We start from the raw sequence: 22608 nt of genomic DNA, 5'->3' as shown, positions 1-22608 counted from the left end.
CCCCACCCACATCCGGCCGATGCTCTTGGCCTTGCCTACGTCCGAATAGAGACGCTCCGTCCTCGACTACCTCCGAAGAGAACCGAAGCTTATGGGCCCGCCTCCAAACCTTCTCGCGACTCTGCCCGAAGGAACCTGAAGCGGAGGCCCCGCCTCATTCTGAACTCTGCGCTCTAGGCCCCGCCTCCGCCCCAGGTCCAGTCGCGTCCCTCAGAGCGCGAAGCTTCTGGCCCCTCCCCTTCCCGAGCCGGAGCCCCGCCCCTTTGCGTGCTCGCGGCTGGGTGATCCGGTGTCCGAGTCCAGCCGTGGGCTCGTACTCGCTGCTCCCGGACCCGGCTCCTTTCCTGCCCAGCCCGGAGCCTGCCGAGGGCTGCGCACCCGGCTCCGAACTGCGCAGCCCGGCCGGCCCCCTAAAAGACGCGGGGGCGTGCTGGGCGGGGTAGGCGTGGCCGGACTCGCGGTGGCCCGCGGGCCGGGACTGCTCGGCCACCTCCAGCCCTGCGGGCGGCGCGGAACCGCGGGCCCAGGTGGGCCGGGGTGTCGGGGCTCCCTGGAGACCAGGAGGAGTCTGGACAGTGTGTGGTTCGCTGCAGATCGGCGGGCTAATGGGGTGCGGGGGCGGCTACGGGAGCGCGACCGAGCTCTTGGGTGGCGTAACCGCCTGTGGCTTTGCCCAGGGTGGGTCTTACCCGTGCTTGGTGTCGGGGCTGAGGAGGGGGCCCTCTCTCCAGGTTTTAGACAGGAGATATAGCGGAGCTCTAAAGGAGGTGGCAGCTGGAGGCCTGACTCCTCTGAGTTCTCCTCGAAAGGGGGTTGGGGGTCTGGAGAGCTGGGTTCTCAAAGAGGGAGGGGCTGGGGGATAGGTAGAGGGAGCCTGGGTTCCTGGATCCTCGAAAGAGGAGGGGGCTGGAAGTTTAGGTTCCTGGTTTCTCAAAGGGGAAGAGGTCTGAGGGAGTAGGTTCTCCAAACAGGGGGTCTGGGGGTGGCTTCCTCTATCCTAGAAGGAGGAAGGGCCTGGCGGTCGGGATTCCTGTGTTCTCAGAGGAGAGGAGCTGAGGGTAGGACTCCTTGATCCTGGACAACTGGAGACTAGGGGGGCTGATTCCTGAATCCCCAAGGGGGAGGGGCCGGGGGCCCGGACTCCCGGGTTCTCACCGCGAACCTCTGCCCCTCCCCCAGAACATGTCGCCCGAAGAATGGACGTATCTAGTGGTTCTTCTTATCTCCATCCCCATCGGCTTCCTCTTTAAGAAAGCTGGTGAGTCAGGTTCCCTCCCCAGTGGAAAATAAAGGCGGGGGGTGGGGAGGGGGACTCGTGTCGGGCGGACCCCTGGAAGGTTCCATGCTTATGTTATGCCTTCTCCCTGCAGGACCTGGGCTGAAGAAATGGGGGGCAGCAGCTGTGGGCCTGGGGCTCACCTTGTTCACCTGTGGCCCCCACACTTTGCATTCTCTCGTCACCATCCTTGGGACCTGGGCACTCATTCAGGCCCAGCCCTGGTGAGGATTTGGTGGTGGGCGGTGGGGGAGAATGGAGGGGGTGGAGGAAGCAACCTTTTTCCTCTTTGGGTCTTTCTCTGTTTCTGCCTCAGTCTCTGGATGACTCTTATTTATCTCTAGATTCTCTGTGTTGTTTGTCTGGTCTGTTTTTCTTCCTTTCCTGCCCTTGTCTGGGTCTTGTCCCTGTGTGTTTGTTCCAGTCCCTTTACATCCATGTCACGGATTTAGGAGAGAGGAGGACTGTCCTGGTCTGCTGGCCCTGCCACCGTTCATACTGGTGTTCTGTCTCCCTGTTTCTCTCCCCCCCCCCCCCAGAAAAAATGGAGGATTGAAGGGTCTTCACCCAGAAGCCTCTCTTAACCCCCTCCTCATTCTCTTCTCTCTGTGGCTGTTTCAGTCGTGCTCATTCCATTCCCCCTCCTCTCATGGTCTGTCTCTGAAGGTGGGGAGGTGGGGGAGGATTTGTAGCTGGAATCTAGGAGAGGCAGAGGCAAGATCTCCTGCACCCAGCACAGCATGAGCATGCCTCTTGCCTTTGCCCAGCTCCTGCCACGCCCTGGCCCTAGCCTGGACCTTCTCCTATCTGCTCTTCTTCCGAGCACTCAGCCTGCTGGGCCTGCCCACTCCCACGCCCTTCACCAATGCCGTCCAGCTGCTGCTGACACTGAAGGTCAGAGTCCCGCCAACCCTCCCTGTGTGCCAGTTAACCTCCCCAACTTTACCTCGTTCTCCCAGTCACTCCCATGGGAGGCAGAGGAGGCCTGAGGGTCTCTCCCACACACCCCAGGGGACGTGGGTGGGACTTCACCTGTCCCCTCTTTCCTGGGGTAAAGAAGTATCCAAAGTTCTGTAACCGTGGGCGCCACTTGGCGCTGTGGTGCGCCAGAGGCTGGGCTAAGTGCATCTTTGTAGCAAGCCATTTTGCAATGGAGAAAAACCAGCTTTGGGGAGGTAGGACTATCTGAGGGCGCAAAACCAGGACAGTACCACATCTGGCTCTGTGTGACCTGGGAAGATGAGTGAAAACTGATTCCCTGGCGTCACCCTCAGAACAGAGTCACTCACTCCGACTGTGTGCTACAGACATCAGTGAACAGAACGGTCCGGCAAGGTGATGATGCGGGTCTCTCCGGCACCCCGTGTCCCCGGCGGGAGCCGAGGGTAGGCCGGGTTGGGTTAGCTAAGAGAAGAGGCGCAGGAAGAGCCTGTCAGGACAAAGGGACCGGCGTGTGCGGAGGGGAGCAGGCTGAGGCCCACCCGCCGTGGGTCGGCCATGTGGCCTGTTTATCAGGAGCGACACAGAGCGCAGGCAGCCCGGGCCAAACCAGGCAGGGCCCTGTAGGCCAAGGTGAGGCGTTCGGGCTTCTTTCACGGGGGGCTCCACAGCCACTACAGGAGGTTTCTTGGTCTGTTGCCCGAAGAGTTAATGTGACTAGACTTACATGTTCAAAAATACTTGCTTCACAGAGGGGGAGGGTCCAGCTCAGCGATAAGAGTGCAGAACTCAGTGGCAGAGAGTGTGCTTAGCATGCACGAGGTCCTGGGTCCAACCCTCAGGACTGCCATTAAAAATAAATAAATAAACCTAATTCCCCCCACCAAAAAAATACTTGCTTCGGATGCTGAGTGAATTGAAGCAGGAAGGACAAGTTGGGATGACATTGGGCTCCTTTATCAGAGTCCAGCTGGCCAGTCCAGTGGTGGCCCAGTTCCCATTTCCAACGGGAAATGCGGCGTTTGGGGAGAATCTGAGGAGTTTTCATGCACAACAGGGAGGGCGGGATGGGGAGGAGTCAGAAAGGACAGTGCAGGAGTCCTGGGCCCACAGGGACAAGAGGAGGGGCAGGCAGTGGAACCAGGAAGGAAAAAGAGTTGTGTGGAGCCACCCAGTTTGAGAAGATCCATCAAGGGTCACAGCCAGCTCCTAGCTCCTGCCTTCCTCCGTCTCTGCCTGGGGCTCTCTGTCGACTGGACCCAGGAAGAAGCTGGAGAACGCAGACCTGCTGATGTCAGGCCAATAAGGGGAGAGAGCAGAGCCACAGGGGCAGGCCGAACATATTCAGCGCAGTGGTGGAGGCAAGGCCAAAGAGACAGACTCAGGAGACTTAAGGGATTCAATTTGGGGAGGAAGGAAGGTTTGCAGCCTAAGCAGTTAATTGGATGGTGGTGGCATTTGCTGTGAGGGGGGCCGGGGGTAGAGACTAGAAGGGGACCCACTTAGGGAAGTGGATAGTACTGTGTTCCACTCTGGATGTGTTCCATTCGAGGTGCCCGGCGGACATCCAGGTATTGACGACAAGCGGCAGCTTGATGATGGGCCTTGGGGCTTAGAAGGGAAGTCCAGACCAGGAGACAGTGTGGGTGGTATCTAAAGCCACCAACTGCTGGAGAACGCAGCAAGACGGAACATAGAGAAAGGAGACAGGCACCCAGGAGAGAGCCCTGCAGGACACTCGCCAGTGAGAGTCACCCAGACGCGGCCCCTCACAACTCAGGGTGCTCAGAGCTGCCTGTGGATAGGGCTTCAGCCCCCAGCTGCACAATGCAGCAGCCCTTGACTGCCGAGAAGGGTAGTGAAAGGGAGGTGGGTGTGAGGAGGCCCGGGTCTGACCTGTCCCCCACCCGCACCCCTTCCTCCCAGCTGGTGAGTCTGGCCAGTGAAGTTCAGGACCTGCACGTGGCTCAAAGGAAGGAAATGGCCGCGGGCTTCAGCAAGGGGCCCAGCCTGGGGCTGCTGCCCGATGTGCCCTCTTTGATGGAGACGCTCAGCTACAGCTACTGCTACGTGGGCATCATGACAGGTGGGTGTGCCTGCCCCCCGGGCCTGCCTCTCCGCGTCTCCTCACCCTCTGTCTCCATTCTCTGCCCGGAGTTTGGCACCCGTTCCGTGGTCCCGCCCTCCGTGCCAGCATCCGCTGCTCTGAGGGTGAACCTCTATGCCCAAGTCCCCATCTGACTCTCACACAGGTCCCAGGGCTCCTCCAGACTACAGACAGACTGTTCTCAGCCAAAATGATTCCTTGTAGTCAACAGGAGATAAGGGAGAAAGGTCTGCAGAACCTTAACATCTCTGCCATCCAGGCAACACATATTCACAGCTTGGGGTCCCATTTTAGTTTCAGAAAATATGTTTTGTTGCTGTTGGCCTCACAGAAGGGTCTCTTCTTTATAACAATTGGATTGAGCTATGATTGCCATCTTCATCTACTTATAACCACAACCAGTTTGCTGGGTTTTCATATAGTCACAGATTTGTGCAACCATCAGCACCAAGTAGTTCTCAAGTAATTTCATCACCCTGAAAAGAAATCCTGTGCCCTTTAGCCATCATCTTCCAAACCTCCATCTGTCCCCATTCCCTGGAAACCACTAATTAACTTTCTATCTCTGTATTTGCCTATCCTGAATACTTATAAATGGAGTCATACAGTGTGTGGCCTTTGTGACATGTAAGACTTCTAACACCTGTCTCTTCTGTTAATCCCCTTTGCTCCCTCCCCAGGCCAGGCCATCATTTTCTCTAAAACGCTGCAACAGTTTCCTGTTTGCCATCACTGTCCCTCTGCAGCTCCCCCTGCTCAGCCGCCAGAGGGGTCTTGTGAAAAGGCAGCTATTCCCGCACGTCCCTGGTGGAAGAGTCTAGAGTGGTTTCCTAGCGCTCAGAACAAAATTCAAAGCGCTCCTCCGATCCCGGGGGTCCAGCCCCTGCCACCTTGATTTCTTCTCACACCGCTCCCTTCCCCTCCAGAGGCACTGCTCCACTTCCGTTACTCCTTTATACCCAGGTCACCCCTGGTCCCTCGAGGTCTGGCCTGTCTCTGTCTCCATCTGTCTGTGTCTCAGTCCCCTCTCATTCCTGCGGCCAGTGCCCCTCTTTCTTTCCTGCTGAGTCCCTTGTCCTCCCCTTTCTCTGGTTCCTTGTCCCTCTCTGTCTGGGTTTCATAGCCCCCCGCCACCCCCCCCCCCAGCTTCTCTCTCTCCCTCGGCCCACCTCAGCTCCCGAAGCTCTGGCTGGTCTCCCCCACCCCATCCCCCCCAGACTCAGCTCTGCCCCCCACCCCCACCAGCCCCCACCACGTGTACGCATCTCTGACCAGCCTCCCGCGCCTCCCGACAGGCCCGTTCTTCCGCTACCGCACCTACCTGGACTGGCTGGAGCAGCCCTTCCCGGGGGCCGTGCCCAGCCTGCGGCCCATGCTGCGCCGAGCCTGGCCGGCCCCGCTCTTCGGCCTGCTCTTCCTGCTGTCCTCCCACCTCTTCCCGCTGGAGGCCGTGCGCGAGGACGCCTTCTACGCCCGCCCGCTGCCCGCCCGCCTCTTCTACATGATCCCCGTCTTCTTCGCCTTCCGCATGCGCTTCTACGTGGCCTGGATTACCGCCGAGTGCGGCTGTATTGCCGCCGGCTTCGGGGCCTACCCCGTGGCCGCCAAAGCCCGGGCCGGGGGCGGCCCCACCCTCCAATGCCCACCCCCCAGCAGGTCAGGCGGCGGGAGGGAGGTGTCCCAAGACCTGGCAGGCCCCATCACCACGGGCTGGCCCTGCCCCTAGCAGGGAGGATAACGGGGAGCAGGGGGGGCAGGCCTACTACCTGTGGTCAGCAGAGTGTCGCCCTTTGGCCACCACAGCCCGCCACCCCTGTCCTAGGGAAACAGTAGTCCTGATACCTACGGTTTACCCCTTGTTGCCATCGCTTGTCACCCCCTGGAATGGTGAATTGCTCTCTGTTGCCAGGAAAAGGAAGGCGTTGCCAACGAAGTTTCACCCCCAATAACCCAGTTGTTCCTGGTTGCTCAGGATGCGGTCCTTGGGCAGTGATGAGGAGCCCTTTGTTGCTAGGGAAACCATTCCCTAGCAACAGGGTTGCGCTTTCCTGCCAAGAGGCTGCTCTTTATTGCTATAGAAACAGCACCCCCTAAACTGCCCCTTTGTTGCTGGGGACCTGCAGGCCCTCCCCATGGGATGTCATCACATAACAGCTTGCTGTTGCCCTCTGTTTCTAAGGAAATGGCATCTTTGACCATGCTGTCCTCTAGCAGAGGGGACACCGTTCCTAGCAACTGTAGGTTGCATTCCTCCTGTTGCCCAGGAAACCCCCGGTAGCTATGGATTGACATTGCTGGTAAAGCCACCCCCCAGCTCCTTCATCACTAGGTAAATCACACTGCTAGTAACTATGGGCTCCTTGTCGTTACGGAGATGTTGCTCCTTTGCTGCTAGGGAAATGTGCCCCTAGCAACCAGGGATGGACTGTCCCTCTGTTCCTAGTAACCATGGTCAGCCTTCAGGCAGGGGCTGGGAAAGCAGCCCTTTGTTGTAAATAATGAACTAGTTTTTGCTGGGGTTGGGCCATTCCCTAGTAGTCATGAACTGCCATTCTATCATCGGGGAAGTGGCACTCCCATGCAGAGTTTTTGCCATTGCCATAGTAACCATAGGCGGACCTCCAGTTGCTAGAGGACGTTCCCCCAAAAGACATCAAGCAGGAATTGAAGGCTTGTCTAAACCTCCTGGGCTCCACTCCTAATGGATACCCCCTCTTCCATTATCAGAAGCTGCCAATGGTTCAGGTGGGCCAAGGATGTCCGCCTTTGCTGGGAGTGTTGGCACCAGTGGCCCAGGAACCACTGTATTGCTGGAGATGACAGTTCTAGAACAATCATAGGGACTAAAAGCCAGGAAAGGTCCGGGAAGCTTTTCTAAACATCCTAGGCCTTGTTGCTAAGGAATGCCCTTTCCCTAGCAGCAGAGACATCGTGGTGTCAGGAGGACCTAGAATACCTTCCTAGCAACCACAGACCACCTTGTTACGGATGCTACTTGCCTAACAACCGAGGCATCCCACAACTTAGAAAGGACTACTTGGAGGCTTTTCTGAATATACTGAGCTTGGTTGCTAAGGAACGGCCTTTCCCTAGCACCTGAGACCATGATCATGGTGGGTCAGGTTGCTCAGGACCCTTAGCTTAGCAACCGTAGTGCTTCCAGACTTCCTGGCTGTTGCAGGCCCCCTTGCCAGGAGAAGGAGAACCGTATTGTTGATGAATTGTGCACTTCCTCCCCAAAAATGCTCCCTCTGGGCTATCCTCCCCTGTTGCCCTAGCAAAGGTGATGGCCAGAAAGCTGTTTCCTGGACAGGATCCCCTCTTTAGCATCGGGGGCTGGGACAGTAGCCAGCGTCGGGAGGGGGCCTGGCTGAGCTGCGTGTCTGTCCCCACCTTCATCCTCCACCCCTCAGTCCGGAGAAGGCGGCTTCCCTGGAGTACGACTATGAGACCATCCGCAACATCGATTGCTACAACACAGACTTCTGCGTGCGTGTGCGCGATGGCATGCGGTACTGGAACATGACGGTGCAGTGGTGGCTGGCGCAGTACATCTACAAGAACGCGCCTGCCCGCTCCTACGTCTTCAGGTGAGCCCGCCTGTCTCAGAGGACAGCACGGATCTACACCCCCCAGCTGCCCCTGGAGCTGCCTGCGGCTTCCCCAGCTGGACCTCCACACCCGCCCCCTCTGAGGATCATGGGAGTTGTAGTTTCTAGGGCCTGTTGCGCTGGCTCTGATTTGCCTCTAGGGTAAATTGTTCCTCTTGGGCTTTGGTTTCAACTTCTGTAAAGTCAGCCTTGTTCCACAGGAGCAGTGTACTGAGCCCTGTGGACTCAGTAGTTAGATTTCCTTGACCCTGCCATTTACCAAGAAACTTCGAGGAGTCAGTTGACCTCTGTTCCCTCAGCTCTTAAGTGGGGGTGATACTGTTAACCTGTTTCATAGGTCGATACGAGGAGTAATTGAGATAAAGTAGGCCTGAGAGGTGAGTGCTCGCTGTATATTAGCTTTTATATTATCCTTCACTCCTCCAATATTTGGGGGGGGGGTGGGAATTAGGCTTTATTATTATTTATTTTAATGAAGGTACTGAGATTGAACCCAGGACCTCATGCATGCTAAGCATGCACTCTACCACTGAGCTACACCCTCCTCCGCATCCAGTATTTCTTGAGTAGAGACTTTCTGCCATTCTTACCTTTACAACCTTAGTAAGCAGGAGCTCTTATCCCCATTTTAAAGATGAAGAGAACCAGGTTCAGAGAGGTTAGGCAGCCTGCCAAGTGTCAGTCAGCCTTCCCTGAGCCACCAGATGAGGTCAGGATACACCATGAACAGTTCTCATAATGACGCAATTAATAATTTCACCTCTGGGGCTTGGCTTCCCTGGGCGTGTGATCTGACTTACGATTTAAAGGTCCGTTCCGGCCTTGCGTGGGGAATGGAATAGAGGCGGGGAGAGGGAGCAGAGAGAAAGCAGGGCCGGCCAGTGGGCCATGATGGAGTCCTGGAGTAGGGGCCAGTGGTCTCGAAGAGGATGCATTTGGGAGGTGGAGTCAGGGTTTGGCCCCACCTGGATGTGGAGCATGAGAAAGGAAGTGGAGCGTGATGCCCAGGTGAGGGCACACAGTAGGGCCATTTCCTGAGAAAGGGAGGATGGGGCAGGGGGAAGTTTCAGGAGTGGGTAGGGTGAGGAAACTAGACTTGGGTTGAGTCTCACTGACTCTGAGGTGACTCTTAGATTTCCAGCTGGGGTGATTGGATAGGCAGGTAGTTACGGTGCGTTCTGGAAGGGTTGGTGGAAGAGGTGGACACTTGAGCATCAGCAGGTGTTGATGATACTTAAAGCTGAGCCTCAGGTCAAAGCACAGAGTGCTCCAGTGTTTAGATCAGGGATTCTCAACTATGCTGTACCCCTGAGGGCATTTGGCAATGTCTGGTGACACTTTTGTCATAATGGGGAGGTGCTACTGGTGTCCAGAGGGCAGAGGAGGCTCCTAAACATCCTACGATGTGAAGGACAGTCCCCCTCAACCATTACCACCAAAGAATGATCCAGCCCTAGGTGTCAGTAGTATCCAGATTGAGAAACCCTGGTGTAGACGAGGAACAAGGAGAGGGAGCCAGCAAAGACGCAGCCAGTGAGACTGCAGGACAATCAGCAGTGTTCATCCCCAGAAGGAAGCTCAGAGAAACAAGCGTTTCAGGGAGGAGCGAGGGAAGGGTCATTTGTGTCAGCCGGTGCCTGGAGCTTCAATGCAATGAAGGCAGGTGTGACCACTGGGTTGGGTGTGATGGGAGGAAGTCCCCGGCAGCTTGACGGAAGCAGTTTGGAGGATTTGAACGGGGTTCAAGAGAATGGAACAGGGGAGCATAGCCGATTCTTTGGAGAATGTTCACTTCATGGTGGGTAGGGAGGGCGAAATGGGAGAAGAGGAGGACAGAGAGAGGCAGGTCGGATAGGGGAGTGGCCAAGAGCTCAGCTGTGCACAGGCTGAGTTAAACGCCAGGGTTGCACAGATGCGTGTCCTACTGTCAGTTTCTTTATATTCGGGCAACCCAGAGAATTCTCTCTGCCGTAGGCAGAAAAGAAAGAAAACGGTTTTGTTCTTGAATAAGTATTAAACCAGATTTCGATGCACAGCGCAAGTCATCCATGGAGGAGATTACCAAGATGGAAAGAAATCTCCCCCTTTTTGTACCACCCACCATCACTTACATTCCTTTTATGTAGTGTGTCCTCAGAGACACCATGACGTGTCCTCACGTCGGAGGACTCCACGGCGCTCTGCGTCCTTTCGTGTTCATCCGAGCTCATGTGGTAATTGGGGTAGCCACCTGTGTTAGTTAAGTGTCTTTATCTGAAGGAAGAATGAAACGACCTCTGTGGCGAGCAGGTGTTTACAGCTGGGAGCTGGCACCTGGCAGAACCCCCTCGGCCGGCAGATGGGCTCCATCTCCTTCTGCATCTGTGCTTCAAAGAGATGGCTCCCAGGCCCTGGAGAAAACATCCCTGGGTTGTATGGCTTTCTAGAGGCCTCTTCCACCTTTTCAAAGATTTACATCTGTATCCAAAGGACACAGGAAAGGTGCTCAGACACTAGGCTTTTCAAGGAAATGGCCTAAGGAAAGAGGAGGAAAAGATCTCCCCTGCTGGCAGCAGGGAAAAGTCAGCCTCTTATTGCCAGCCTTTCACAGCCCTCCAGGATAGGGTGAGCAGCCTTATTCTGCCGTTAGGTTGTTTTTGCACTTTAAGCACCCCAAGGTGCCAGAGGGAGGACTTGATGCCGACGGGCGGGGACCCAGGCCCCGGGTCGCTGGGATTGCTGTGGATTCTGTGTCCTCCGCGGAAGTGTGGGTCAGAGCCTGAATCTGGATCTGCAGGGGACAGCATTTTGGAGTCCCTAAGGAGAAGGGGCCATGGCTGGAGATTCCTGAGTCTTCATGGATCAGGAATTATACTCCTGGATCCTCACAGGGAACTGGCTGGGGACTCAATTCCTGGGTCCTGAGGGAAAAGAGTGTTGGGAAGGGATTTCTGAGAAGCGAGTAGAGATGCCTGGGTCTGAGGAAGGAGGGGCTGGGGGCCTGGACTCCTGGGTCTGGGGGAAGAGGATCTGGGGGGCTGGACCCCTAGGTCTGAGGGAGGAGGGGCTGGGGGCCTGGACTCCTGGGTCTGGGGGAAGAGGATCTGGGGGTCCGGACCCCCAGGTTAGAGGGAGGAGGGGCTGGGGGCCTGGACTCTGGGTCCTGATTTCCCGCCCCTCCCCCAGGAGCGCCTGGACCATGCTACTGAGCGCCTACTGGCACGGCCTGCACCCTGGCTACTACCTGAGCTTCCTGACCATCCCATTGTGCCTGGCAGCGGAGGGCCGGTTGGAGTCGGCCCTCCGGGGGCGGCTCAGCCCCAGGGGCCGGGAGCTCTGGGACTGGGCACACTGGTTCCTGAAGATGCGGGCCTACGACTACATGTGCATGGGCTTCGTGCTGCTTTCCCTGGGCGACACCCTCCGGTACTGGGCCTCCGTCTACTTCTGCATCCACGTCCTGGCCCTGCTGGCCCTGGGGCTGGGGCTGGCTTTAGGTGGGGGGAGCCCCAGCCGGCGGAAGACCTCGTCCCCAGCTGCCAGCCTTCCCCCAGGAAAGCTTCGGGAGGAGTAAGCCGGCAGGCACCACACCTTCTCTGCCGGTTGGTCCACCCACCAGGCTTTTGCCTGGGGGTTCTGTGAACCAGGCTGCTGTCTCCCGTCCCAGAGAGAGCCCTTGATTTGGCAAGGGGCCTGGAGAGGACTCCCGCTTCCCCAGCTCAGTACCCTGCCTGTGACGGAGCAAGGCTGGGGCTCTCTTGCTTCCCCGCCCTCTGCCCTGAGGGTTACAGAAGGTCATTTCCCCTTCTGTAAAATCAAGATATCCAGACAGAATCTCCCTTTGTCCCTGCCCAGCTCCAGGTGTTCAGAGACCTGCACTTCACCGCCCAGAGCAGGAGCCTGTGGGTGACATGGTTTCTTGGGCAAAAATTACCTTTCTTGGGATCCACGGTGTGGGGATCTGAGCTTCAGAGCAGACGCTGGGGGTTGTGGGGAACGCCCTGTTTCTGGTAGCTTTCTCTTCTCTCCTTTGTCTCATGAGACCAGTGCGGAATGTAACCCTCCTGGAAAGGGGAAACCGAGGCACAAATGTGCAGGCCTTTGGACCGCGGCTCTTGTAGCTTCCATCTGAGCCATCTCAAGGTCCCAGTGCTCCTGTCACCCTCTTGTCATCCTTTGGCCTAAGACAGGCTTGGAATGTGTAAATCTCTCCCAATAAAGTGTTGCACAAAGACTCCGTCCGTGGGGGTGTCTGGGTGACCAGCCAGTGTCAGGGGACTTGGACCACCGAGTCCCGGTGTGATGGGCTCCCGCCCAGCTCCCCGGAGCCACGCGGGCATCTGTGGACTTCAGTTCCCAGGAGACCTTTCGGAGCAGCAGCCTTATCTGTTTCTGGGAAGTGCTGGGTTTTTCCTCCGGGCCACCTGTCGGCCAGGTACAGACCTGCCTCCGGCCCCTCCCTCACCTGTGACAGTCCCTGCTCAGCCTGAGACGGAAACATAAACGCACCCGGGGCCATGGAAGAGAGTCCAGCGTGGGAACCGGAGCCCTGGGGCTCCTCTGGGGGTTGGCCGGCGCCCCGGGAGGCCAGAACAGGTAGGGGAGCCAGAGGAAGGTCAGGTCCAACCCCTCTAGTTAGCAGAAGCCCTGGGGGATGCGGAGAATGGAGGTCTGACTCCTGGGTCTGGAGGGCAGAAAGGGGAGGGGCCTCAGCTCTGGGGGAGAGGGGAACAAGAGGCTGGGACCCCTGAGTCCTGGGAGGAGTCTGGAGACCCAGAGTCTTGGAGGAGGAGAGGGCTAGGGGCTGGGATATCTGAGGAAAGGGAGAGGCCAGGGTCACAAACTCCTGAATTCGAGGGAAAAGGAAGTTGAGTGGATTCCTCAGCCCTGGGATCGGAAGGGCTTGGAGGGTCCGCATTTGGGTGCTTGGCAGGGCTGGTGGGGTGGGGTGGGGTCTGGGACTGGGGGTTTTAAACTCCCAGATCTGGGGGAGGAGGACCTATGGGCTTGGACCCCTCGGTCTGAGGGAGAAGGATCTGGGGGCTGGACCCCTGGGTCTGAGGGAGGAGGGGCTGGGGAGGCCCGGGCCCTCCCAGCCCTCTGCCTACTTCAGGCCCATCGCTGTCCTCTGTGCTGAATGAGCTCCCCAGTGCTGCCACCCTCCGGTTCCGAGGCCCTGGGGTGCTGCCCTGGGGGGCCCTGGAGGAGAAGGAGGACAGACAGAGGAGCATTCAGGCCTTCGCAGAATCCGCACCAAAGGAAATGCAGGAGCCTTGCCCCTCCCGGGAGCTGCCCTGGCCCATGCAGGCCAGACGGGCGCACCGGTGAGTCCCGCCTCCCACGTCCCAGCCAGGTGTGGGCCGTCGTCCCACTTGCGGGCGGCTCTGTCTACGTCTCAGACTCTGTCCTGTCTATTTCTGCCTCTCTCAGAGCTGCCTCTCCGGGTTTCTTTACCCCCATATGTGTTTGTGTTTCTCTGACTCCAAGGAGTCCTGTTTCCAGGATTCATTCTTTTCTCTCTCCCAGGTTCTAGTCTCTTTTGTCTTCTTTCCCTCCTGTGTCGACCTCTCGCTGTTTCTCTCTGGGTGTCTGCAATCTGTTAGTTTTTTCTTCTCTGTTATGTCTGTCTCTGTCCCTGCCTCCTCTTCAAAGCCTATCACTCTTTCCTCTCTCCCTCTACATAATTTGCAGGACCCAGTGGAAGGTGAAAATGCTGGGTCCTTATTCAACAATTATTATGCATTTTTCTTTTTGGGAGGTAATTAGCTTTATTTATTTATAAATGGAGGTACTGGGGATTGAACCCAGGACCTTGAGCCATTAACAGTTAATTCAACCTCCAGCCCCTCGCCCCTCCCTGGAGATCATCAGCATGTGGCACTGAAAGCTCCAACCCTCTAATCACACAGTTGGCTCCTCTGGCTATCAGCCTCCACCCCCCCTACCCACCCCCATCCTTAGGTGCTTTCTCAAAATAACCTCGTTAACATAAAAAAGACACCTTTATCACACTCACCACTTAGGAAATTCAAGGGTTTAGGAGCTGTGTGCCAGATACTGGAAGACTATATATATATATATATATATATATTTATTTATTTATTTAATTTTTATTTTTTCTGGCTTTATTTAGATATGGTTGACACATAGCATCATGAAGCTTAAGGTGTACAATGTGCTGATTTGCTACACTTACAAATTGCAAAATGATTACCACAGTAGTGCCAGCTAACACCACCATGTCACATAGTTGCCACTTCTTCTTGTGGTGAAAACATTTAAGATCTACTCTCTTAGCAACCTTCAACCTTCCGCCTTCAAGTATTATGAGCTCTCATCACCATGCTGTACATTAGATCTCCAGAATGTATTCATCTAGTAATTGGAAGTTTCTATGCTTTCTTCTCCATGTCCCTAACCCACCGCAGCCCCTGGTAACCATTTTTTTAAATTGAAGTATAGTTAATTTACAATGTTATGTTAGTTTCAGATGTACAGCATAGTGATTCAGATATATGTATACTTTTCCAGACTCTTTTCCATTATAGGTTATTACAAGATACGGAACATAGTTCCCTGGGCTATCCAGTAGGACCTTGTTGTCTATCTGTTTTATATATAGTAGTGTGTATATGTTAATCCCAAACTCCTAATTTATCCATCCCCCCCTTTGGTAACAATAGATGGTTTTTATGTCTGTGAGTCTATTTCCGGTTTGTAAATAAGTTAATTTGTATTTTTTAATTCTAGTTATAAGTGATATCATATGACCTTTGTCTTTCTCTACTTAGATGATAGTCTCTAGGTCTGTCCATGTTGCTGCAAATGGCATTATTTCATTCTTTTTAAGTTTTTTTTTTTTAGATTCTGCAGATAAGTGATATCATACAGTACTAAATATATATTTCTTAGTATAAATCACAATATCGCACCTACCCTTTTTTTTTTTTTTTTTTGCAGGGGGGAGGAAATTAGGTTTCTTCCTTTATTTAGTTTTTCAGTGGAGGTACTGGGGATTGAACCCAGAACCTCGTGCATGCTAAGCATGTGTTCTACCACTTGAGCTATACCCTCTCCCTTGTTTTGTTTTGTTTTTTAACTTTATGATATTTGCTGTCAGAAAACTGCATGAAACATCATGTACAGACTTAAAAGAGTATTTCCAGAGTGAGGGTCCAGGTAAACTCCACCTAGGTCACCCCACCAGCCCCTCCCCTGGCACTGCCCTTTCTCCCCACAGTAACTCCTTCCCAGGCTTTTACAGAGGATCACGTTCTTGATTTTCTTCATAGCTTTGCCACCTGTGTGCGCACCCCTAAAGAGTGGAGTTGAACCCTGCTTGCTCTGAGCCTCTGTGTAGATAGAACCCTGCAGTCTGTATTTTCTGCCTGTCTTCCTATGCTGAACATTAGGGGTGTGTGTGTGTTTTATTGCTATGGAGTATTCCGTGTTAGGAATCTACTGCAATTTACTTCCTGGTCCAACGATTGGGTGGTTTCTACATCTGGGTGGTTTCCATTTAGGGGCCACTAGGCCCCTCCTTTTCTGTCTCTGACTCTTCCTCCCAGGCAGAGGCATGCCAGGGACCAGGTGGCTCAGGGCTCAGGGTCCAGAACGGCCCACTGGGCTCTGCTGCTTCGGAGGTCCAAGGAGAAGGTGCGGGAAGGCTTGCGCACCGTGCAGCCCTGGGCGTGGACGCTGAAGAGGATCGGGGGTATGGTGGGCTTCGGGCTGGACCCCTGGGTCTGAGGGAGGAGGGGCTGGGACCGGACTCGGAAAGGAGCCCGAGTCCTCTCTACTGCCCCCTGCAGGCCAGTTTGGCGCCGGCACCGAGTCCTACTTCTCCCTGCTGCGCTTCCTGCTGCTTCTCAACGCGCTGGCCTCCGTGCTTACGATCTGCATGATTCTGTTGCCCACCTGGTTGGAAGGGGCTCCCCCTGGTCCCCCTGCCCCTAACGCCTCCTCGCTCTGCGGCTTCTACAACCCCCGCCCCCAGGGCCTGGTCGCCTTCGCCACCCAGCTCTTCAACTTGCTCTCGGGAGAGGTGAGTGCCTGGGTCCTTGGGAGACCCCACTCCGAGCCTAGTGCCATCAGTGACCCTTCGACCCCGATGGCCCAGCTCCCTGAACCCCGCCTCCACCCAGCCCCACGGTGACCCCTGCCCTGCCCTTCCCTCTCCAGGGTTTTCTAGAATGGTCTCCTCTCTTCTATGGGTTCTACCCGCCCCGCCCACACCTGGCCATCACCTACCTGTGCTCCGCCTTTGCCATTGGCCTCCTCTACCTGCTGCTCATCCTGCACCGGTCAGTGACGCCCCCATACCCAGACCCCTTGGACCGTAGGGGGTAGGATTGGCAAAAGCCCCCTCCCCAAGAATTCTGAGCCTCCTTCTGTGGTCCCTCTCTCTCTGAGTTGAGATCAAATTTTAAAATACTTCATGTTTAGGGTTAATGGGATAGGGTTAGGGACAAAGATGGGAAGTTTCTCCCTTCTGTGGCTTGGAGTCTAGTGGGGAAGGTAAGGTATTAAGCAAGTAAGCAGATTAATTACATCTTTGCTGGAGGGGAGAATGCTATATAGGACAGAAGCAGGGGTGACTCATTCATTCAAGCAACAAATATTTGATTGAGCAGATACCACGAGCCAAGCAGTTGGCAAAACAGTAACAAACAAAAACCCCAACAGAATCTGGTCCTCCTGGAGCTGACATTTTAAGAGGGGGGATGCGTGATACGCAGTAAGACACAGGATTCCCTAATAATTGGCTGTGGGCTGTGGTGAAGGATGGACGTTGAGAATGACTGCAGGTGTTGGCCATCAGCTGAGATAGGGAGGGCTGTAGAAAGGGCAGGGCAAACAGGAAAAATACCCTGGGACCTTGGGCATTTGGAGAGCTGCTACCTGGAGGAGACACAGTCATTGGTGTGAAAGACCAAGAAAGAGATTGAGGCATAGACCCAGAAGAGGACAGACACCCAGAGAAAAGAGGACAGGGACTCAGAGAAGGAGGGGGTAGGTAAGGAGACGCTGATGTCGTAGAAAGAGCAGGCTTTGACAAGAAATACCTGGGCTTCAGTTTTGGACCGGTTGATTCTGAGATGCCTTTTGGATGTATGAGGGTATATTGAGTAGGCAGTTGCATACGTGAGTTCTGCGGAGTCTGGACTGAAATTTGGGATTCACTGGCATTCAGGCAAGACTAGGGGAGATCCCCAAGGGAAGGGACCGAGGTCAAGAAGGAAACCAAGGACTTTAAACAAAAAATAGAATAAATGGAGTGTTTTGTAAATGCCAGGCACTGTGCCAGGGCCCAGGGATACCAGATGGGGGTTCCCCCTACCTTTGTACAGCCTACTAATAGGGGAGATAAATTGCAAGATAGACTATGAAATAAACAATCAAATCAATTTCAGTTTGGGATCTGTACTATGTAGAAAACAAATGGGATGATACCACAAAGCAAATTTTTTTTCTGATAACAAAGTAAAGGCCGGGAAGGAAATTATCTTTGTGGGCCATATGGTCCCAACTGGAGTCCGCTGTTGTAGGGCCAAAGCAGCAGCTGCGGATGGTAGGAAAATGAGTGGTCGTGGTTGTGTTCCAATAAAACTTTATTTACAAAAACAGGATTTGGTCTCTGGACTGTAGTGTGCTGCCCACTGCGATAGAGATTAATGGGTGGGGACCTTCATTAGATGGAGTGGTGAGTAAGGGACTCTCTGAGGAGGTGACCTGTAGAGAAAGACGGGAAACATGGGAGGAAGCCAGCCAGGTGAACAGCCAAGACACGGGCACTGCAGACAGAGGGGACTGCCAGTGCAAAGGCCCCATAGTGGAAAGAGATTCAGAGTGTTCTGGGAAATGAAAGGCCAGTACGAGGAGAGGGGCCAGGATCTGAGCTTCAGGAAGCAGGTGGGAACCAGATCAGGGGCAATGAGGAGGAGGATGCTATGAAAATGCCTAGGATTCAAGAACAAGGAGAAGCTTGTTTTAAATGGGTGTGCCACCTGATCCACATAAAAGGAAGGTTCCACTGGCTCAGGAGTGGAGGATGGCCAAGAGGGCATAGGTGGAAGCAAGGAGAGCAGGTGGGGGTCCTCTTGAGTCCACTAGGGAGATGATGGGGGCTGGTGCCTGCAGAGGTTGGAAAGGTGCAGTCTCTCTTCCCAGTTTTCTGTCCCTTCTCTGGGTCTTTGTCCCCCTCTCTCAAGTCTCTTTACCTGCCTCCTCCTTCTCTGGGTGTCTGTCCTCCTTTGCTCTGAGTCTGAGCTCGTTTCCCCGGCCTTCTAGATCACTTTTCCGCTTTCCTGCCTCCTCCTCCTCTGAGTCTCTGTCCTCCTTCTCTGGGTGTCTGTCCCTCCTTTGCTCTGAGTCTGAGCCCGTTTCCCCGGCTTTCTAGGTCACTTTTCCGCTTTCTCACTGAGTTTTCCTTTCTCACTGTGTGTGAAGTGCTGTCCCTGTCTCTCAGGTGTCTGTCCTCCTCTGAATTTCTTGGTCTTTTGCTCCAATGACTGTATGTGTCTTCACCAGGTAGCAGCTCTCCAAATGCCCAAGGTCCTAGGGTTCATTTTCCGCCTTTGCCCCATAAAGAGGGACGCCCCCCTGCTCGTGGCTGTCCTGCCACACTGTCTCCCGGGTCTCCCCTCTTTTAGCTCGGTGTCTGGGCTGAAGCAGACCTTGTTGGCTGAGTCGGGGGCCCTGACCAGCTACAGCCACCGAGTGTTCTCCGCCTGGGACTTTGGCCTTAGCGGGGAGGTGCACGTGCGGCTGCGCCAGCGCATCATCCACTACGAACTGCAGGTGCGCCCAGGGGTTGGGCCTACGACCAGTTGGGACCATAGGGCGCGGGGCTGAGAGAATGGGCCGGACCTAGACCGGGGAGGGGCGGAGCTTTCTTCTAAGGAGGCGGACCTAGAGGGGAAAAAGGACTGGGAGGCCACTATAGGGATGACTGAGGTCAAAGGGTACAGGGAGAAGCGAGCTGGAGGAAAGGGGCGGGGCCTAAGACTCCTGGGATCAAAAGTAAGAGAAGGGTGTGGCCAGAAAGGGCCTGATAAAGTAGAACTGAAACGCCGCACCCGGCGTGAGTGCCCGGCGGGCCCTAGAATGAGGACGACGTGTTGGGCGGGGCTTGGGAGGAAGGGCGCGGCATGGTTCTGGGCGGGGCCAGGTCTACGCTGTCGCCCGGAGGGCCCTGGGTGGGCTGGGATAAGGATTACAGAGGTTCTCAGAGGACCGGCGTTGCAACAGTTAACGTTGAGCCTGGGCTCTGGACCACCGGTCGGGCCTGGGGCAATGGAGGCCACGTGGACATCTCCTGTGGCCTCAGGTGGAGCTGGAGGAAGCAGTGGTGCGGCGCCGGGCTGCGGTGCGGACCCTGGGCCAGGAAGCCACGGTGTGGTTGGTGCGACTGCTGCTCAACCTGCTGGTGTTCGCACTCCTGGGAGCAGCCTTCTACGGCGTCTACTGGGCGACAGGGGCCACTGTGGAGTTGCAGGTGTGCAGGGTCAGGGGGAAGAGGAACGTTTAAATGTCCTGGAACCTACATTTGCAAGGGTGGAGGGGACTGAGACCTGTGATGCCTGGAATCTCAGAGAGGAGGGATGAGTGGGGATTAGGTTTGGACCTTGGGCTTCAGGGTGCTGAAGAAAGAAGAGGCGGGGAGACTGTTAAGCATGGCTCCCACAGAACCCCAGAGCTTCTCCTGGTCCTACCCTGCCTCCCAGGAGAGGCCCCTTGTCCAGGAGATGCCACTGCTGAAGCTCGTGGTGGATTATCTTCCGTCCATCTTCATCTCCATGGTCAACTTCGTGCTGCCGCCGGTGTTCAGTCTCATTGCCCCGCTGGAGGGCTACACCAGGAGCCGCCAGATCGTTTTTATCCTGCTCAGGTTCCAGTCTCCTGGGGTGGGCTGGGGATGATGGTGGGACTGGTCGAGGCACATTGCTTCTAGCAGATAAGACACGGAAATCTCCAGGATATAGGATCCAGTGAGATCTGGGTTCAGATCCTGACTCTTCTTATCAGTAAGCCTCAGTCTCCTCATCTGTGAAATGGGGAAAACTGTGAGCAGGCTCCACTCAGGAGGGACCAGGCACGTGATGGGCACTCGGCCAGTGCCGATTCCCTTTCTCTCCTTTCCCCTTTGCCAGGACTGTCTTTCTCCGCCTGGCCTCCCTGGTGGTCCTGCTCCTCTCTCTCTGGAATCAGATTACTTGTGCCGGTGATGCGGATGCTGTGGCGTGCAAAACCTGTGGCTACAATTACAAAGAACTTCCGGTGAGGACAAGGGGCAAGGACTACTGGGTCCTTGAAGGAGAGGAGCCTGGTGGGTCCAGACTCCTGGCTTATGAAGAAAGGGGAGCTTGGGGTGCTAGAATACCACCCCCTCACCGGGGGTGATAGATGTTTGAAAAACCTGAAGACCCCTGGAGTAAGTATTGATCTCATACGCTTGTGATTTGGAGACCGAGATGCTTGGGTCCACAGATGTCTGGGTCCTGAGGTCTTTCTGACCCGTTCTTCCTTCCTCAGTGCTGGGAGACTCGGCTGGGGCAGGAGATGTACAAACTCTTGCTCTTTGATCTGCTGACTGGCCTGGCAGTAATTCTGCTCATCCAGTTTCCACGAAAGTGAGAGTCCCGCCCCTTGCCGTGGCCCCGCCCACCACCCTGTTCTCTTCCCTCTCGCCCCGCCCCTTTCCTAGCCCCGCCTCGAACTGCCCAAAGTCTGCAGACCTGGCTCCTTTCGTGAGTTTGGTGGTAGTCACTTCACTCTGGCCCTGCCCCTACTGATGTGATTACCTCTACCCTTCCAGTCCTCAAGCCCCGCCCTCTAGACACACCCCCTCTAGAACTTGAAAGCCCCGCCCCTCCTTAGCTAATGCCCACTTCCGATTGATGAGGGGGACAGTGGAGGCGGGGAAGCTCGTGGCTGGTCTGCCTCTGACTCGGCCCGATCGCACCCCGCCCCTCAGGCTGCTCTGTGGCCTCTGTCCCGGGGCGCTGGGTCGTTTCGCTAGGACCCAGGAGTTCCAGGTGCCGGACGAAGTGCTGGGGCTCATCTACGCACAGACGGTGGTCTGGGTGGGCAGTTTTTTTTGCCCTTTACTGCCTTTGCTCAACACGGCCAAGTTCCTGCTGCTTTTCTATTTGAAGAAGGTGAGGGGTGGGGAGCACCCTGGTGTCTGAAGCAGAAGGTATTGGGGCTTGGGCTCTCGGTCCTGGGGGAGGAGGGGACTGAGGGGTGTGGCTACTGGGTCCCGGCAAGGGAGGATGCGAGGGTCCTGGACTACTAGATCCTGAGAGAGGAGGATTCTGGAGGACAGACTCCTGGATGTGGGAGATGGGGGTGTCTAGGGCATCCCAACTTTTAGGTCTGAGGAAAGAGGGGACTCGAACTCCTGTGTCTGATGGTGGAAAAGAACTGGGACTCCTGGATCCTGACTGAGGAGAGGGGGCTAGGGGCCAGGGGTCCTGCATGGCGGAAAAGGAGAGTCTGGGGCTCAGATTCCTGTGCCTCAGATTCCCTCCTTTTCCACCCTCAGCTCACCCTCTTCTCCACCTGCTCCCCGGCCTCCCGAACGTTCCGGGCCTCCACAGTAAATTTCTTTTTCCCCCTGGTCCTTCTCCTGGGTCTGGCCATCTCCGCCGTTCCTGTGCTATATAGCATCTTCCTGTAAGTGTGAGAGGCACCTGCGCCCCCCCCCCCCTTCCTCTTCCCTCCCGGGTTCTGATTTTTGGCCATCCTTGAGCTCTGCCTGTCTCTCACTTCAGGATCCCACCTTCTAAGCTGTGTGGTCCGTTCCGGGGGCAGTCGTCCATCTGGGCCGAGATCCCCAATTCCATTTGCACCCTCCCTCAGACTGTCCAGAACTTTCTCTTCTTCCTGGGGACCCAGGCTTTTGCTGTGCCCCTTCTGCTTATCTCCAGGTGAGAGCCCCAGACTCCTGGGTCTAAGTTTGAAGGTATATGCTCTGGGGACACTGCTGCCTGCTTCCAAGGAAGGAGGGGTCTGAGGGCCCAAACTCCTGGGTCTGAGGGAAGTAGGAGGCTGGGATACTGGACTGATTGAGTCTGGAGGAGGAGGTCCAGACCCCTGGTTTCTAAAACGTCATACGTTGAAGATACTCTAAGAGCGTTTGGGGATTGGCTTCCATTCCTGTCTCCTCTAGCATCCTTATGGCATATACGGTGGCCCTGGCTAACTCATATGGACGCCTCATCTCTGAGCTGAAACATCAGATAGAGACGGTGAGCCAGGCCGTGTCCTTGGGAAGGGGTCCCGGGGAATATCGAAAGGGACACAGGGGAGAGATCTGTCTCACCTCCACCTCTCTACCCTTTACCCCAGGAGGCGCAGAATAAAGTCTTCTTGGCACAACGCGCTGTGGCGCTGAGCTCCGCCAACGGAACTCTTTGACCTCCCTAGTCTGGCTCAGGGTGAAGGCCCACTTTCAGATCCAGACCTGCCCACAGACCCTTTGTAAGCCTCGGCCACGTCATTTGGAAAATGAGGGAAGTGGATAAGGCCCCATGCCTTTCTGGCCCTGGGATTCACTGCCAAGTCCCTGACTCTACAGTGAACCTCTTTCTCGTATCAATAAACACTGCGGAGACTGCTGAGCGATGTTTTGAAACTTGCATCCTGAAGCCGGGAGCAAGGCTTCCGCGGGACATAAGCCAATCAACTGTGTT

At 55.5% G+C, this 22608-nt stretch overlaps 2 protein-coding genes across 4 annotated transcripts; both read left to right on the top strand.

Moving 5' to 3' along the window:
- The first annotated feature begins 78 nt into the window (after window positions 1-78).
- On the top strand, window positions 79-12146 carry MBOAT7 (membrane bound O-acyltransferase domain containing 7). Of its 2 annotated transcripts, none has more exons than XM_064489794.1 (8): window positions 79-195; window positions 1180-1258; window positions 1371-1500; window positions 2044-2170; window positions 4142-4301; window positions 5618-5978; window positions 7736-7912; window positions 11099-12146. In XM_064489794.1, exons 2-8 carry the CDS (start codon window positions 1183-1185, stop codon window positions 11484-11486), a joined length of 1419 nt encoding a protein of 472 aa, XP_064345864.1. In that variant the 5' UTR covers window positions 79-195; window positions 1180-1182; the 3' UTR covers window positions 11487-12146. The 2 variants fall into 2 exon arrangements, with proteins under 2 accessions (XP_064345864.1, XP_064345863.1); XM_064489793.1 differs by lacking the exon at window positions 79-195 and adding an exon at window positions 245-527.
- Window positions 12147-12306: 160 nt separating this feature from the next.
- On the top strand, window positions 12307-22536 carry TMC4 (transmembrane channel like 4). 2 transcript variants are annotated; one of them, XM_031457205.2, is made up of 15 exons: window positions 12307-12508; window positions 12993-13236; window positions 15481-15626; window positions 15724-15956; window positions 16094-16215; window positions 18565-18712; window positions 19242-19409; window positions 19639-19802; window positions 20065-20191; window positions 20447-20544; window positions 20889-21072; window positions 21459-21589; window positions 21688-21843; window positions 22086-22164; window positions 22265-22536. In XM_031457205.2, exons 1-15 carry the CDS (start codon window positions 12430-12432, stop codon window positions 22331-22333), a joined length of 2148 nt encoding a protein of 715 aa, XP_031313065.1. In that variant the 5' UTR covers window positions 12307-12429; the 3' UTR covers window positions 22334-22536. The 2 variants fall into 2 exon arrangements, with proteins under 2 accessions (XP_031313065.1, XP_031313066.1); XM_031457206.2 differs by having other exon boundaries at window positions 12308-12508; window positions 13026-13236.
- The last annotated feature ends 72 nt before the right edge of the window (window positions 22537-22608 follow it).

Source organism: Camelus dromedarius, chromosome 9, assembly GCF_036321535.1.
Source record: "Camelus dromedarius isolate mCamDro1 chromosome 9, mCamDro1.pat, whole genome shotgun sequence".
Taxonomy (NCBI): domain Eukaryota; kingdom Metazoa; phylum Chordata; class Mammalia; order Artiodactyla; family Camelidae; genus Camelus; species Camelus dromedarius.
This window is presented reverse-complemented; position numbering and strand designations above follow the sequence as displayed.